This window comes from Pygocentrus nattereri, chromosome 13 (assembly GCF_015220715.1).
Source record: "Pygocentrus nattereri isolate fPygNat1 chromosome 13, fPygNat1.pri, whole genome shotgun sequence".
In the NCBI taxonomy this organism is placed as follows: Eukaryota; Metazoa; Chordata; class Actinopteri; order Characiformes; family Serrasalmidae; genus Pygocentrus; species Pygocentrus nattereri.
Genome location: NC_051223.1, coordinates 5,459,612 through 5,477,571, shown reverse-complemented (window position 1 = coordinate 5,477,571; position 17,960 = coordinate 5,459,612). Strand labels below are relative to the sequence as shown.

The 17,960-nt window shown below is 42.3% G+C and overlaps 1 protein-coding gene across 1 annotated transcript in view; it reads left to right on the top strand.

Annotated features, from left to right (window-relative positions):
* The window catches only part of LOC108435027, a 32,041-nt gene extending 17,365 nt beyond the window's left edge, over nucleotides 1-14,676 (top strand). The window contains exons 4-8 of the mRNA XM_037544271.1: nucleotides 9,686-9,748; nucleotides 10,238-10,624; nucleotides 10,868-11,257; nucleotides 12,382-12,509; nucleotides 14,389-14,676. Coding sequence (XP_037400168.1) covers nucleotides 9,686-9,748; nucleotides 10,238-10,624; nucleotides 10,868-11,257; nucleotides 12,382-12,509; nucleotides 14,389-14,676 — 1,256 coding nt within the window. The remainder of the gene's footprint in view (nucleotides 1-9,685; nucleotides 9,749-10,237; nucleotides 10,625-10,867; nucleotides 11,258-12,381; nucleotides 12,510-14,388) is intronic.
* Nucleotides 14,677-17,960: the final 3,284 nt, after the last annotated feature.

The following is a 17,960-nucleotide window of genomic DNA, read 5'->3' as shown; positions in this document are numbered from 1 at the left end:
TTTTAAACACTTTATTCATCTTTTATGTTCTGTTGCACATTGTTCATTCATCTAAAAGCTATGCAAGGTGTTGTTTCACTAATTTTCAAATACTTTCCAGTTTGTATATAATTATCATATTGCTTTAACCCTCTTCTGCATGACATTGCCTCTAGGCAACAAACCCCCTTTTCCTCACTTTACACAAACTTTAAACATATTTAACAACAATTAAATATTAATTAAATGTCTGTTGTAAAAAGCACTATGTAAATAAACTTTGACTAATGTAAAATGTATTACTACAGTTTCCACCACAGGAAGCCCAACCGATTCCACAGCTGCGGACATCGGCACAACAGGTATGGAATGATTCTCTTTACTTGTGCCTGTGAATGGCGTGCTGATTGTCTAAGATCTTGCCAGGTTTGAGCTTCGATTGGCAAAGTCTGCTTCTGCATTATGCTAATCCAAAACTGATCCACAGTAGTACATATTTATTTACAGTACAAAACTTCAATATAAACCACTTTAATTAAACCATCACTATATTTACAGAAGTGTTTGGAGATACGTTGAGAGGAAATGCACAGAAGTTAGTTTCATAAACAGAACAGCATTTTTTTTGCTTTTGTTTTAATGCAAATGTATTATTACAGTCGTCGCCACGCAAATCCCAACCAGGTCCACAGCTGCAGACGTCGGCACAACGGGTATGCAATTAATTTTGCTTCTGAATGCTTTGCTGATTGAACAACAGTCTGTGTTCACCTCTGATATACTTCACTCCAGCTCTTCAATATGCTCATCTAGAACAAATTTCTACAAATTTCAACAGCAGGTGGAAATATGTTTACTACATGAAACAGTGATACAAAATCCACAAACTGCAAAACAAATTCAGACCAGCATTTTTACAAAAGAACAGACTATGTGTTTATGTTATTTCAAATTTATTATTACAGCCATCAGCACGGTCCAAGACCCCAGCAGTTCCGTAGAAACAAAAACTGGAATAACAGGTACGTTCTAGTTACTATTTTGTGCAATACAAATTCCCATTGTAAACAGCAGCAAAACAATGTTTTCTGTATTTTATGAAATGTCTTTGCAGATCTAAGACCCCATGATTGGAACATAAACGGTGACATGCTGGGGGTATATAAGTCCTTGTTTATTTAGAGCCTTAAAAAATCGTAAAAAGAACTTTAAAATCTATCTTAAAAGATGCAGGCAGCCAGTGTAGTTCTCCTGAAATGGGAGTGATATGAGTTCTTTCTCTCGTTTTTGTTCAAATCTGTGCTGCTGCGTTTTGTACACTGTTGCATTTCTCTGCAGCACTCTGAGATCGAAAATGCTGACGTTTAGCCGTATATCTCAAATGATATGAAGCTACTTGAGTGACTGCGGATAAAGCAGAACTCTAAGATCAGAGCTTTAGTACCATGGAGAGGCAAATGCCATAAAACTGCACCTTGCGGGACTCTGCAAGAATCTTAAATGATTTAAGATGGTTATCTTCCTGGGTTGGGGGGTGCTGTAGCCCTGGACCTAAATAGGTAATTCAGTTTTTCAGGGTGATCTCCCCCTGTGTCTTGATATTGTTGGGTTTCATTTTTTTTCTGGTTTTTTTTTTGGGGGGGGGGGGGGTTGTTTGGGAACTTTAGCTTTTTGCAGGCTAGTCAAAGTCAAAAGAGACCTTGAAGCCAAGACACTACCAGAAACAGGAGGGTTTTTTGTGCTGAAGAATGTTGAGAGGAAAGTCAGAGGTGTAGTTTCATATACTGATGAACCTGCTGCTACACGACATGAACTACCGTTGCTTCACATGCTTTTCTGTGTTTTTAGTAAATTCTACTAATAGTAAAACCTTGTTCTCTGTTCATATCGCTCTTGTGTTATTGGTGTCGACCAGAAGACGATGGGCTCTTCTTTTGAGTCTTGGTTCCTTTCAAGGTTCTTCCTCTTGTTCTTATTTAGTCTTTTCTTGCCACACTCTTTTCTCGCCATTGGCGGCGCTCACTGGGGCTTCGGACTCTAATTTTTCTGCAAAGCTGCTTTGTGACAATAAGCACTATGTAAATAAACTTTGACTAATGTAAAATGTATTATTACAGTTTCCACCACAGGAAGCCCAACAGATTCCACAGCTGCGGACATCGGCACAACAGGTATGGAATGATTCTCTTTACTTGTGCCTGTGAATGGCGTGCTGATTGTCTAAGATCTTGCCAGGTTTGAGCTTTGATTGACAAAGTCTGCTTCTGCATTATGCTAATCCAAAACTGACCCACAGTAGTACATATTTATTTACAGTACAAAGCTTCAATATAAACCACTTTAATTAAACCGTCACTATATTTACAGAAGTGTTTGGAGATACGTTGAGAGGAAATGCACAGAAGTTAGTTTCATAAACAGAACAGCATTTTTTTTTGCTTTTGTTGTTAATGCAAATGTATTATTACAGTCGTCGCCACGCAAATCCCAACCAGGTCCACAGCTGCAGACGTCGGCACAACGGGTATGCAATTAAATTTGCTTCTGAATGCTTTGCTGATTGAACAACAGTCTGTGTTCACCTCTGATATACTTCACTCCAGCTCTTCAATATGCTCATCTAGAACAAATTTCTAACGGCAGGTGGAAATATGTTTACTACATGAAACAGTGATACAAAATCCACAAACTGCAAAACAAATTCAGACCAGCATTTTTACAAAAGAACAGACTATGTGTTTATGTTGTTTCAAATTTATTATTACAGCCATCAGCACGGTCCAAAGCCCTAGCAGTTCCGTAGCAACAAAAACTGGAATAACTGGTACGTTCCAATTACTATTTTGTGCAATACAAATTCCCATTGTAAACAGCAGCAAAACAATGTTTTCTGTCCATCCATCCATCCATCCATCCATCCATCCATTATCTTCCGCTTCTCCGGGGTTCGGGTCGCGGGGGCAGCATCCTGAGCAATGAAGCCCAGACCTCCCTTTCCCCAGCCACTTCCACTAGCTCCCTGGGAGGGATTCCGAGGCGCTCCCAGGCCAGCTGGGCGATATAGTCACGCCAGCGTGTCCTGGGTCTTCCCCGGGGTCTCCTCCCCAGTGGACTTGCCTGTGACACCTCCCAAGGGAGGCGTCCAGGAGGCATCCTAACAAGATGCCCGAACCACCTCAACTGGCTCCTCTCGGCGTGAAGAAGCAGCGGCTCTACTCCGAGTCCCTGCCAGATGACCGAACTTCTCACCCTATCTCTAAGGGAGAGCCTAGCCACCATGCGGAGGAAACTCATTTCGGCTGCTTGTATTCGCGATCTCGTTCTTTCGGTCATTACCCAAAGCTCATGACCATAGGTGAGGGTGGGAACGTAGATCGACCAGTAAATCAAGAGCCTTGCCTTATGGCTCAGCTCTTTCTTTACCACAACAGACCGGTAAAGAGCCCGCATCACTGCTGACCCAGCACCAATCCGCCTGTCAATCTCCCGCTCCCTTGTACCATCACTCGAGAACAAGACCCCGAGATACTTAAACTCCTCCACTTGAGGCAAGAGCTCATCCCCGACCCAGAGAGGGCTCTCCACCCTTTCCCACGTGAGAACCATGGCCTCGGATTTGGAGGTATTGATCCTCATCCCGGCCGCTTCACACTCGGCTGCAAACCGATCCAGTGAATGCTGAAGTTCACGGCCTGATGTCCCCAATAGGACCACATCATCTGCAAACAGCAGCAATGTGACCCTGAGGTCACCAAACCGGACACCCTCTATCCCCTGACTGCGCCTAGAAATTCTATCCATAAAAATTATGAATAGAATCGGTGACAAAGGGCAGCCCTGAGTCCAACTCTCACTGGGAAAAGGTCTGACTTACTGCCGGCCATGTGAACCAAACTCCTGCTTTGTTTGTACAGGGCCTGAATGGCTCGTAGCAAAGAGCCATGTACCCCGTACTCCCGAAGCACCTCCCACAGAATACCCCGGGGAACACAGTCGAATGCCTTCTCCAAATCCACAAAGCACATGTGGACTGGTTGGGCAAACTCCCATGAACCCTCCAGAATCCTGGAGAGGGTAAAGAGTTGGTCCAGTGTTCCACGACCAGGGCGGAACCCGCACTGCTCCTCCTGAATCCGAGGTTCGACTATAAGCCGGACTCTCTTCTCCAGTACCCCTGCATAGACCTTACCAGGGAGGCTGAGGAGTGTGATTCCCCTGTAGTTGGAACATACCCTCCGGTCCCCCTTTTTAAAAGAGGCACCACCCCCGATGTCCACGCAATGTTGAAAAGGCGTGTCAGCCAAGACAGCCCCACAACATCCAGAGCCTTGAGGAACTCGGGACGGATTTCCTCCACCCCTGCAGCCCTGCCGCCAAGGAGATTTTTAACTACCTTAGCGACTTCGGCCTCAGTAATGGACAAGCCTATTCCCGTGTCCCCAGACTCTGCCTCCTCACTGGAGAACGTGTTGGTGGGATTGAGAAGGTCCTCAAAGTATTCCTTCCACCGCCCAATGACGTCTTCAGTCGAAGTCAGCAGCACACCATCTCCACTATATACAGTGCTAGTGGCACACTGCTTTCCCCTTCTGAGTTGCCTGACGGTTTGCCAGAATCTTTTCGGAGCCGACTTAAAGTCACTTTCCAAGGCCTCACCGAACTCTTCCTACACCCAGGTTTTTGCCTTGGCAACGACTGAAGCCGCAGATCGCTTGGCCTGTCGATACCTGCCAGCTGCCTCTGGTGTCCTACAGGCCAACCATGTCCGGTAGGACTCCTTCTTCAGCTTGACGGCATCTCTCACCTGGGGTGTCCACCACCGGGTTCGAGGATTACCGCCCCGACAGGCACCAACTACGTTGCGACCACAGCTACAGTCAGCCGCTTCAACAATGGAGGAGCGGAACATGGCCCATTCTGAGTCAATGTCCCCCACCTCCCCCGATATCTGGTCAAAGTTCTGACGGAGGTGTGAGTTGAAGATCAATCTGACAGGTTCTTCTGCCAGACGTTCCCAGCAAACCCTCACTATACGTTGACTGGCATCTTCCCCCACCACCTGATCCAACTCACCACCAGATGGTGATCAGTTGACAGCTCAGCTCCTCTCTTTACCCGAGTGTCCAGTAAACATGGCCGCAAGTCGGCTGACACGACTACAAAGTCAATCATTGAACTGCGGCCTAGGGTGTCCTGGTGCCATGTGCACTTATGGACATCCTTGTGTTCAAACATGGTGTTCGTTATGGACAAACTGTGGTTTGCACAGAAGTCCAAAAACTGAACACCACTCGGGTTCAGATCAGAGAGGCCATTCCTCCCAATCACACCCCTCCAGGTCTTACTGTCATTGCCCACGTGAGCGTTGAAGTCCCCCAGTAGGACAATCGAGTCTCCAGGATGAGCACTTTCAAGCACCCCTCCCAAGGACTCTATGAAGGCTGGGTATTCTGAACTGCTGTTCGGTGCATAAGCACAGACAACAGTCAGGACCCGTTCCCCAACCCGAAGGCGTAGGGAAGCTACCCTCTCGTCCACCGGGGAAAACCCCAACATACAGGCGCCGAGTCGAGGGGCTATGAGAAAGCCCACACCTGCCCGCCGCCTCTCACCATGGGCAACTCCAGAAAAGAAAAAAGTCCAGCCCCTCTCAAGGAGATTGGACCCAGAGCCCAAGCTGTGTGTTGAGGTGAGCCCGACTATATCTAGCCAGTATCTCTCAACCTCGCGCACCAACTCAGGCTCCTTCCCCGCCAGTGAGGTAACGTTCCAAGTTCCAAAAGCCAGTTTCAGCAACCGAGGATCAGAACGCCAAGGCCCACGCCTTCGGACACTGCCCGATCCACAATGCACCGCACCCCTACTACTGCCCCTCCCATCGGTGGTGGGTCGATGGGAGGGGGGACTCATGTAGCTCCTTCGGGCTGGGCCCGGCTGGGCACCATGAGTGAATGCCCGGCCACCAGACGCTCGCTGGCGAGCCCCTCCCCCAGGCCTGGCTCCAGGGTGGGGCCCCGGTAACCCTGATCCGGGCAGGGTACACAAGTCCTGCTTTCTTGTTGTCCTCATAGGGGTGGTTATGGATCACACTTTGTCTGGCCTGTCACCTAGGACCAGTTTGCCATGGGAGACCCTACCAGGAGCTTTTGCTCCAGACAACACAGCTCCTAGGGTCCTTCAAGCACACAAACCTCTCCACCACGATAAGGTGGTGATCCATGGAGAGGTATTTTATGAAATGTCTTTGCAGATCTAAGACCCCATGATTGGAACATAAACGGTGACATGCTGGGGGTATATAAGTCCTTGTTTATTTAGAGCCTTAAAAATTGTAAAAAGAACTTTAAAATCTATCTTAAAAGATGCAGGCAGCCAGTGTAGTTCTCCTGAAATGGGAGTGATATGAGTTCTTTCTCTCGTTTTTGTTCGAATCTGTGCTGCTGCGTTTTGTTGGGGGGTGCTGTAGCCCTGGACCTAAATAGGTAATTCAGTTTTTCAGGGTGATCTCCCCCTGTGTCTTGATATTGTTGGGTTTCATTTTTTTTCTGTTTTTTTTTTTGGGGGGGGGGGGTTGTTTGGGAACTTTAGCTTTTTGCAGGCTAGTCAAAGTCAAAAGAGACCTTGAAGCCAAGACACTACCAGAAACAGGAGGGTTTTTTGTGCTGAAGAATGTTGAGAGGAAAGTCAGAGGTGTAGTTTCATATACTGATGAACCTGCTGCTACACGACATGAACTACTGTTGCTTCACATGCTTTTCTGTGTTTTTAGTAAATTCTACTAATAGTAAAACCTTGTTCTCTGTTCATATCGCTCTTGTGTTATTGGTGTCGACCAGAAGACGATGGGCTCTTCTTTTGAGTCTTGGTTCCTTTCAAGGTTCTTCCTCTTGTTCTTATTTAGTCTTTTCTTGCCACACTCTTTTCTCGCCATTGGCAGCGCTCACTGGGGCTTCGGACTCTAATTTTTCTGCAAAGCTGCTTTGTGACAATAAGCACTATGTAAATAAACTTTGACTAATGTAAAATGTATTATTACAGTTTCCACCACAGGAAGCCCAACCGATTCCACAGCTGCGGACATCGGCACAACAGGTATGGAATGATTCTCTTTACTTGTGCCTGTGAATGGCGTGCTGATTGTCTAAGATCTTGCCAGGTTTGAGCTTTGATTGGCAAAGTCTGCTTCTGCATTATGCTAATCCAAAACTGACCCACAGTAGTACATATTTATTTACAGTACAAAGCTTCAATATAAACCACTTTAATTAACCCATCACTATATTTAGAGAAGTGTTTGGAGATACGTTGAGAGGAAACACACAGAAGTTAGTTTCATAAACAGAACAGCATTTTTTTTTTTTTTTTTTTAATGCAAATGTATTATTACAGTCGTCGCCACGCAAATCCCAACCAGGTCCACATCTTCAGACTTCGGCACAACAGGTATGCAATTAAATTTGCTTCTGAATGCTTTGCTGATTGAACAACAGTCTGTGTTCACCTCTGATATACTTCACTCCAGCTCTTCAATATGCTCATCTAGAACAAATTTCTAACAGCAGGTGGAAATATGTTTACTACATGAAATAGTGATACAAAACCCACAAATTGCAAATCAAATTCAGACCAGCATTTTTACAAAAGAACAGACTATGTGTTTATGTTATTTCAAATTTATTATTACAGCCATCAGCACGGTCCAAGGCCCCAGCAGTTCCGTAGAAACAAAAACTGGAATAACAGGTACGTTCTAGTTACTATTTTGTGCAATACAAATTCCCATTGTAAACAGCAGCAAAACAATGTTTTCTGTATTTTATGAAATGTCTTTGCAGATCTAAGACCCCATGATTGGAACATAAACGGTGACATGCTGGGGGTATATAAGTCCTTGTTTATTTAGAGCCTTAAAAATTGTAAAAAGAACTTTAAAATCTATCTTAAAAGATGCAGGCAGCCAGTGTAGTTCTCCTGAAATGGGAGTGATATGAGTTCTTTCTCTCGTTTTTGTTCAAATCTGTGCTGCTGCGTTTTGTACACTGTTGCATTTCTCTGCAGCACTCTGAGATCGGAAAGGCTGAAGTTTAGCCGTATATCTCAAATGATATGAAGCTACTTGAGTGACTGCGGATAAAGCAGAGCTCTAAGATCAGAGCCTAGTTTTAGTACCATGGAGAGGCAAATGCCATAAAACTGCACCTTGCGGGACTCTGCAAGAATCTTAAATGATTTAAGATGGTTATCTTCCTGGGTTGGGGGGTGCTGGGGCCAATCCCAGGGCTCACTTGGTGGAAGGAAATAAACACCCTGGACAGGTCGCCAGTTCATCACAGGGCAGACACACAGACGTACACGATAACACACATGCACTCTAGTCGGGCACTCTAGATTTTATTATTTTACAATTTAGTATCTCCAGTTTGTTTGGCTGCATGTCTTTAGACTTGTATATGTATTAGAAATAGTTTTGTATTAGAAATCTAATATTGTATTAGAAATCATTTACATTCTATCAAATAGTCTTGGTCCAAAGGAAGCCTTGCACAGGGACTCAGAACAAAGAAACCCATAGGATTTGACTCCAATATGTAATTGAAAATAGTCTGAGAATATGAGTTACCCTAGGATGATCAGTAATACAGGTGAACCCAGACCCACAGTTTATTAGATAAGTAGTCTGTTTATCTATTTAGGTATTATCTCTGGGAGCTAGCTGATTAGAATATCTGAATATCTTTATGCTGTCGTATGTTTTCTGAGATTAAAAAAATACAGCATTTGTACCCAAAACATACATTACCTGATATTCTGTAACCACATAAACAATTAGTCTGTGTTACAGGACATATCTTCGTAAATGAACGGACTACTTTACAAAGACTAGATTTCATACAAAAGGGCCTGTTTAAATTTTTCGTAAACTTTTCCATTATTCCATGGAATGTTAAAGAATGAAATATTTCTACCGACAAAACTACAGAAAAAAAAGCCAGTTCCACAGGAAATTTACAGGGGGGTACTGATAAATATAGCACTGATAAATATATCAGCCGAATATTCCAAAAGGGAAACATTTGTGAGACTGTTTAAAGAATATTTGATCAAATATATTTAGGAATCAGGTCGGTTTGCCCCCCTTCATGCATTCTAAGGTTAATATGCTCTTCCCTCAGTTAAGCATTTAAAGTCATGCATTTCTTTGGCTTTTTTTGTCTTTAACAGCTGCACTTACTACTGCAAACCCTGGTTATGACCCGTGCAGTAACTATACAGTCCTGGATCAGCCCTGGAGAGCTACTAATGAATCATGGAGTAATGTCTGTGATCAAGACTTCGAGTGGAGCGGCTGGTATCGTCTTCTCTACTATGGGATGAACATACGCATGCCAGAGGTCTGCAGTAGTGGATGTTCCACTAATATTCCTCTCTGGCTAAACGGCTCACATCCCCGGATACAGGATGGAATAGTCACCCGTCAGATCTGTTCTAATGTTGGAGGAAGCTGCTGCTATAGTTACTACAGTACAACCTCCATTCGAGTCAAAGCGTGCCCAGGAAACTTTTCTGTCTATGAATTCATTGGAAACCCTTATTGGTGGTGTTCAGCCTACTGTGCAGGTTTTATTTATGGCATTTTTGTTTGAACCATTCCTATTTTATTCTCTTGCTTGAAATTCTTGTAATATTAAAAAACATGTTTTTGCAGATATCACCACACTAACCCCAAGCAACTTCTCAACAACCGGAGCCAACCCAGAAACAAATATAAGTATGTAACTTGATTGTTTGATGATTATTAAAAATAAATATACTTAAATATATACTTGATTTTAGAAATTGTGTATGCACGCACATTTGCTATGTGGTCTGCGTACCACACACACACACACACACACACACACACACACATTTTCTAAGCCACACCTCCCTCAGGGTCACGGGGGGGTGTTGCGTACCATCTAAATATGAAAGTTATATCTTTTAGGGGGCAGATCAGGGCAAAAACATCACCCAAACATTTTATTTTGCCTATTGCTGACACCACAGCAGCTTGCTGTGGTATAGGGCATCCATTATTTATTTTGGTAATGCATCTCGCCAACACATTACAAATGTCACATTAATTCCTGAAGATGCCTCAACCGAATGCACAATACATAGGCCAGACTTTTCTCAGGAATTTTGGCCCAAATATCTAAATATGTAACTAAAAGTTTACGCTGTTTGCCACATGTCTGTCTTGGGTTCTGTTTCACAGCAACAGACTCCAGCTTTGACCCATGCTATAACTATACTGCCCTGGACAACTACTGGAGAAATACACGCACAAACTACAGAGGACATGATGACACCCTTGTAGAATGGAAAGGCTGGTATCGACTGTATCTTCAAGGAAAAAGTGCTCAAATGTCTGAGTGGTGTGTGGGTTATATGACATGTGGTGGTTTTACTCCACTGCTGCTCAGAGGTTCACATCCACAGATCGGTGATGGAATTGTCACTCGTGAAATCATTGGGTCTCGTGACTTAACATGCAGTTACTACAAATCCAACCCAGTTCAAGTCAAGGCTTGCCCAGGAAATTATTATGTCTATAAACTTGTTAAGCCGGATGTATCAATCCCTGTTCCTTCCTACTGTGCAGGTACAGCAAAACTCCTTTTTACTACCTTATTTTTTATTGTTATTGTATTCTATCATGATTAGTTTCGATTAAAACCCTCTAGTATAAAGCTCTTTGATATTTGATTTTGTATATTTTGTTTCCTTCACTAACAGGGAAAGAGAGAGCTAAGCACCAGACAATAACTTCTGAAAACTAAAGTTTTAATTGTGTAAAACATAAATGACAGTAGAAATATCCAAATAACTCTTGTTTTGATTACAGTGTCTTTTAGCAACTCCAGCGTAGACCCCTGCTACAGCTATACTGCCCTGAATGAAGCTTGGAGAAGCAGCACTGACTCCACCACAACTTCACAATGTGATATGTATGTGAACTGGGTGGGCTGGTATCGGCTGTTCTATCAGGGGCAAAGTACCAAAATGCCAGAAACATGTGTCAGTCCAAACAAGTGTGGCACTAACATCGCACTTTGGCTCAATGGCTCTCACCCACGTGTGGAAGATGGAGTGGTGGTCCGGCAAATCTGTGGAAACAGTGGCAGTGATTGCTGCTTTCACAAATTCTTCCCAATTCAAGTGAAAGCCTGCCCGGGAAACTACTACGTGTACGAGTTTGTCAAACCGAATATCTGCAATGCAGCATATTGTTTAGGTAATGTCCTGAAACACTTGCTTGAAAATGAATAAGATAAATTCTTGATTTAGAAATGCTAATGTTCTTTTTCTCAAAATGTTGCAGTTTCTGCACACTTCGATTTTCATGTGCAAGGAATCAAATAATCTACTTATTTTAAATATATGCTATGGCCAAAATCATGTGGAGACCTATCCTAATTATTGAGTTCAGGAGTTTCAAAAACACTCATTGCTGTTTGTTTGTAAGTTAGCACTGGTTTCCTGTGGGTCTGTTTAGAATTCAGCTCCATTTTAATAAATTGCCTGCTCCTACACATCATAAAACAGAGGTCTGTGGCCTGTCCTGTTATAGAAGACAGTTCTTAGCCACATTAAGCCACAAAATGGACCAGATAATCTAACCACCTGGGCTAAAGTTGAAGAATAAACCACCTGGGCTAAAGTTGAAGAATCAACCACCTGGGCTAAAGTTGAAGAATCAACCACCTGGGCTAAAGTTGAAGAATCAACCACCTGGGCTAAAGTTGAAGAATCAACCACCTGGGCTAAAGTTGAAGAATCAACCACCTGGGCTAAAGTTGAAGAATCAACCACCTGGGCTAAAGTTGAAGAATCCTTGCATTTTGCAGCACCACTTCCCATTCTGTAGTCCCTCCAGTGTCTCTGCCAGTGGCTGCTCCAGCTCACCACTGAACTCCGCTTCTCATGGCTGAACATTCTACTGTTAGAGTGGCTGAAGTTGTTGAAGAGCTCCCAGTGACACTATGTAATTTCATGTGCCTGAGATACTGGTGTCTACACTTGAATCACTTCACAAAAACATTTGTATAAAAAGAACAGGAATGCTATCATGAAAAACTGCATGTCAACTACAATAAGTTCTATAAGTCTGTGAAAGTGTTCACATTTTTATACACCTGGATGGGACTGAATTATTTTGACCTACACCTGGGAAAGAAATTTGCTGGGTTACATCTCTAACAATTGATTTCTTGTCTTCTTATTTATCTTTAGTTGTTGTATTTTAAAGGATTCACACTAAATAAAAGGTGACATTCCTAGTCAAATGTTCGTTAAAAAGCCAAAAAGGTTTAATATAGAAAGAATAGTAAATTTTAATGGTTGTCCATTTGCTTCCAGTTCCTTATAGGCTATTTCCCATTCTACCTGGTACCATTCAGCAAGCAGTTACTGTTGATGGAGGTTCTACGCTGATCCAGCTGGACTATCCATTCTTCTACTTTGGAAAACCACACTCCCAGTTATATGTAAGTATAAAAACACAATAGAGTGATTAATGATATATTCTGTTAAAGTGCCTTCCAGGATTATTCGCACCATAAATAAAAGGAAAATAATAAACTGTGCCAGGTAGGTTAGATTTTTGCATTTCAAATCTACAGCATAATTTCTTAGGTCTTCAGGTTGTAAGGGGTATATTAAGCAGAGAAACAAATTTTTGGCACTAGTATATTCTGATTGTCCCTGATTTTACCCCTGTCCCTGTGCGCTGCTTCTTTGGCTTGACAAAGCATCAATAACCACAGAGTTTTTAAGATGACTAACAGAATTGTACTGAAACTGTTGCTCCAACTTCGTGTAATCAGTTTCAAATTCTAATTGCTTAGTTGATTACAATGGCCTGAGTTTATATGTCCTTCTTTCACCCTGTCTTTCCATTTTTCCTTCATTTTCTTAACAACCACTTCTATTTTGGTGGTTCTTAATCTGAGGTCACATGATTGTTGTCAAAAAGAAGTACACATGCTTATATTTTATGCTTGGTGAAGCTACCCACAGTGCTGGAGCAGAATAAAAATAATTACATAATTGTAAAATAACAGTCAGATGCACGGTCGCTGCTCTGCAATTCTGGTTACACATATTTTTACAGAACAATCTTACTTGCTTCCAGGAATAACGTTATGTGATGCAAAGGACATAAAGTCCCTTCTAAAAAAAGGTTTAAAAATGATCTTAACTGTGACTGACTTAACAGTTAAGATTGTTCTTTTTAAGACCTGCTGGTGCACCCAACTCCATTTCGTGCCCTATACAGTTAGAGCCTGGTAACTGCAGAGCAGTGGTTCACTTGCCATGTGTCCGGTGTCAAGCTGAATCCAGAAAACTGCACCTTTGACTAGAAGAGGGGTCCGTAACCCAAATATTAAAAAGAGCCATTTTGGCCTTTCAACAAAAATCAAACCACATTGGGAGCCACAAAACAAGGGCCACCATGTACATTTTACCATCATGGCTGTGAATATGTTTCAGCATGTGCTAATGTACTAGTATAAGCTAAAAATACAATATAAATGAAAATTCCTTTGCTCTGTATTAAGCTTTAGCTCAGTTATAGCTGCTTTTCTTGCATCTCTGGCAGGAAACATTTCCAGAAAAGTAGAATAGTTTCTTGTAGAACATCTCTAAGCATTCAGCTTTTTATGAGGCTGAAGACAGTTTCTCATTTGCCAGCTTCTTGTTCAAAGTTTCCCATTCCACCTTGGTGCCAGAAGCAGCAGAAAGTAACTGCTGCACTCTTTAAGGTGGAATGGGGAAACTCGAACACGAAGTTGGCAATCGACTTTAAGCGTTTAAGATTAAACATATCAGGAAATCAGCTGGAGTGCTTATGAATGCAAATAAGTCCATTCATCTCCATTTTTATGTTCATCTTTAATTATCCTCTTTGCCCTTTTCATAACGACTAGCTAGGCTAGATTGTTGTCTGTGTTGCTATAGTGACCTGCAGTCTGTGCACCAGTCAGGGTTAAAGGTTGGCATATTAATAAAGAATTTACTAATTAGCAAAGATTGGCAAATTCTGTTGTGGAGCCGTGACAGGACAGTAAAAGAGTGGTTTTGAGTGTTGCCCACCCCTGGACTAGGATGACTGATGACAGTAACTGATACAAAAGAAGGAAATGGATCAGATGGTACTAAGTGACTAATACTGAGGAGTCTCTTAAGCAGGTGAAGGTGATTCCATTGGAAGAAAAGAAACTTACAACAGATAAACAAGAACTAACAAACTGTGGCCTCCATCCTTGTAGTATTTGTTTAAAGAGCATCTCAACAATTTATAAACAACTTCACATTATTTAGGTTAACTCCAGAATTCAGAACTGTTTTCTGTTCCTTTTTCAGCTCAGTATGAATGGTTTCCTGTCTTTTGAGCCCCTCTTCCCTGTCGGCTATGACCCGTCTCTAAACAAAGACATCATCGCTCCACTGTGGACTAAAATCCACATTTACACCAGAGGAAACATCTCCTACAGCCAAGCCACAAGTGGCCCTCTTGTAAAACTAGCTGCTAATGAAATTTCCCAAGTATTGCCTGGCTACTATATCTCTGTTTCCTGGGTCTTTATCAGCACCTGGGAGAAAGTGGAATTTGAACCGGATGTAGGGGTAGGTGTTTCTCCTGATAATTAATTCATCTCAGTCTCCAAGCAAATCAAATTTTAACACTTTTCTCCCCTTGAAGGAAGTGACTTTCCAGTTACTCTTGATCTCTGACAGTAAAAACCGCTCTTATGTCGTGATGAACTATGTATCCATCCCCATTTCCCCACAAGCCTGGATGGTAAGAGGATCAAGATGATCATGTTCATGAGTTTCCTTTTGTTATATCTATCCAAGATCATGTAATCGTATCCCCAGGATTCAGTGTTTGTTGTTGTTCTGTTTAGGCTGGATATAAAACAGAGAACAATACTCATAATTTCACCATTGAGGCACCCAGTACATCTAATCTGTTTTCTACCACTAATGTTGGAATACCCGGTCACTGGGCTTTTCGTGTTGATGGTGCAGTCTCAGGTGAATTAACTGTTGCTTTGTTTAGACATGTATGTCAAATTTCAAGTACAAAGATGTAATGCAAATAGTGGAACACTGTGTTTGCATCTCACTTCAGACATGCAGAGTGTAGTTCTGCTACAAAAATGCAGTTGAGGAATGCCCTATCCAGTCAGGGCTCAGTAATCGGCCGTCATGAACGAGTCCTACAGCAGATACTAGCCCAGCTGCAGGGCCTGGCAAGGGCCCTTGCTGAATCCCAATTGTCAGATCTTCCGCTGAACACACTGTCCACCCAGGGTCATGAAACCTCTCAATCTATTTTTTCAAATTCTAAAGCAGAACCTACCCTAACCTTTCCCAGAAAAATATAACAGGGATACTTCAGGGATTAGCCTTCGAACAGCAGCCCTTAAGATACCCCACTAAACATTCCTGACTCACTAGAAAAGCTGATTGAACAGCCCCTAGAGTTAGATCAGCAAATACAGGAGCGCCGTAGGGAATGGGAGTTCTTACCCCTGTGAGTTAGGGCCCCATCTCTAATTACCTCTGGTCCTCCTCCACTCCACCTTGTACCTCTTGAGTCAGTCAACCAGCCCATGCAGTCAGGTCGCAACTGTCTTTCTCGTCAAGAGCGTGATGCTCTAATGTGAGAGGGCAGGTGTCTTTAGTGTGGGCAGTCTGGTTATCTTTGTTCAGGCTGCCCTGAGCTTGCAGGACAACCTATTGTCCTTTGGAGAGAAGGGGGCCTATGAAGGACCCAGAACCATCCTCCAAAGCACCTGGACTTTTCCTTACAAAGGACAAAGTTTAAAAAAAAGAGGCTCCAAGTATTTGTAGACTCAGTCAGCTGGTAATTTTATTGATATTGCTCTGGCTAAGACCCTAAACCTGCCCTTAGTTTACCTAGAAGTTCCTGTATCAGGCCTTGCGATGGACTGGTGAACTGTCCAGGGTGTATCCTGGCTCAATGATAGCTGCAATGTCAGGGATCACTAAGCATTAGTTATTACTTAGTAACTTATGTATTTAGAAAATAGTAGTTGAAAATGTAGTTAACTGATCATTTAGTTTGTTATTACTTCTTAGCATACTAACTGCTGCTTATCACATCGATAATGAACTGATAATGAATTATTTTCTCAAATAAATGTGTAGAGAGTTGTCATCTTCATTTTGTCCTTTCCTCTCATTCTAATGACTTATTTCTGTCATTTTTACAGCCCTATTTTAATAATTTGTTTTATTCTTTAAAGGAGTTCATTTAATTTATTTTAATTGAAGTATTTTTGTACTGTGTTGCTGTTATTACCAGAGACACAAAAAGAATGTCATAATTACAATTTCTTCCATTTCCTAATATCTTTCTTGCAGCTCCATCTACCTTTTTCTTTCCCATGCTACCTGGTGCTATTCAGCATGCTGTTACTTCTGATGGAGATTCTAGACTGATCCAGCTGGACTATCCATTTGTCTACTTTGGAAAATCACATTCACAAATATATGTAAGTAGAAGAGCAGAACAGAAAGGCTAAAACCATTCTGACACATAACCTTGTAGGATGTTAGGCACCTTATTCTGTGAAATGTGGAACAGGACAGAAGTTTTCTGACTTGTTGAATTTGACTTAGTGTAAAATATTGTGCTCCATCAAATCTGAAATTTTGCATTGTTTCATTCAAAATATACTGTATGGCCAAAAGTATGTGAATACCTGACCATTACACCTACATAAGCTTGTTGGACATCCTGTTCCAAAACCATCACCATGAAGTTGGTCCCCCCTCTGCAACTGTAACAGACTGGGAAGCTTCCTACATGATTTTGGAGTGTATCTGTAGGAATTTGTGCCCATTCAGTCAAATCAGCTTTTGTGAGGTCAGACACTGATGTTGGACATGAAGGGAAGGTTCATAATCAGTGTTTCAGTTAATTCCAAAGGTGTTCAGTGAGGTCAAGGCCACTGGTGTTCCTCCACACCAAACCCATCAAACCATGTGCTCACTTTGTACAAAGGGGCAAAGTCATACTGGAAAAGGTCTTCCCAAACTGCTACCACAAAGTTGGAAGCATTTAATTGTCTAAAATGTCTTTGAATGCCGTAACATTAACATTACCCTTCACTGGAATTAAGTGGCCCAATCCCTGAAAAACAGTCACAGTCCATTATCCCACCTCCTCCAAACTTCACTGTAGGCACTACACATTCTAGTAGGTAGCATTCTCCTGACATCCACCAAACCTAGATTCATCCATCAGCCTGCAGGACAGTAAAGTATGTATGTACAAATCAGCATCACCCCAGAGCACACAATTTATATATATATATATATATATATATATATATATATACATATATACAAAACTGAAAACCCTGGATATATAGATTGAAAGCCTGAATATATGGAACAAATTCTGAGAGTATTGAATGAAATCTGATATCACCGAGGGCCATCTCGTGTTTTGGGTGTGAGGGGATAATTAACACCCTGGCGAACGGATGTACAGGCCAAAATAACACCGGTAACTGCATTTAATACTGTTGTACCAATGAACTGTATTCACTGTTTCACTGTGGAAGAATTCAGTGAGCCTCACAAGCCAGGCAATTATCGTTAATCAGGCAAACGTTAATGTGGAAAGAAACATGCCTTCCACCAGAGCACCCCACGACAATTGCTAAAATCTTTCCCCGCTCACTTGAAAGGCCCCAAGGCTATGGCGCAGGGTTGGACTAGCTAGCATATACACTCACCGGCCACTTTATTAGGTACACCTTGCTAGTAAAAGGTTGGACCCCCTTTTGCCTTCAGAACTGCCTTCATTCTCCGTGGCACACAAGGTGTTGGAAACATTCCTCAGAGATTTTGGCCCATATTGACATGATAGCATCATGCAGTTGCTGCAGATTTGT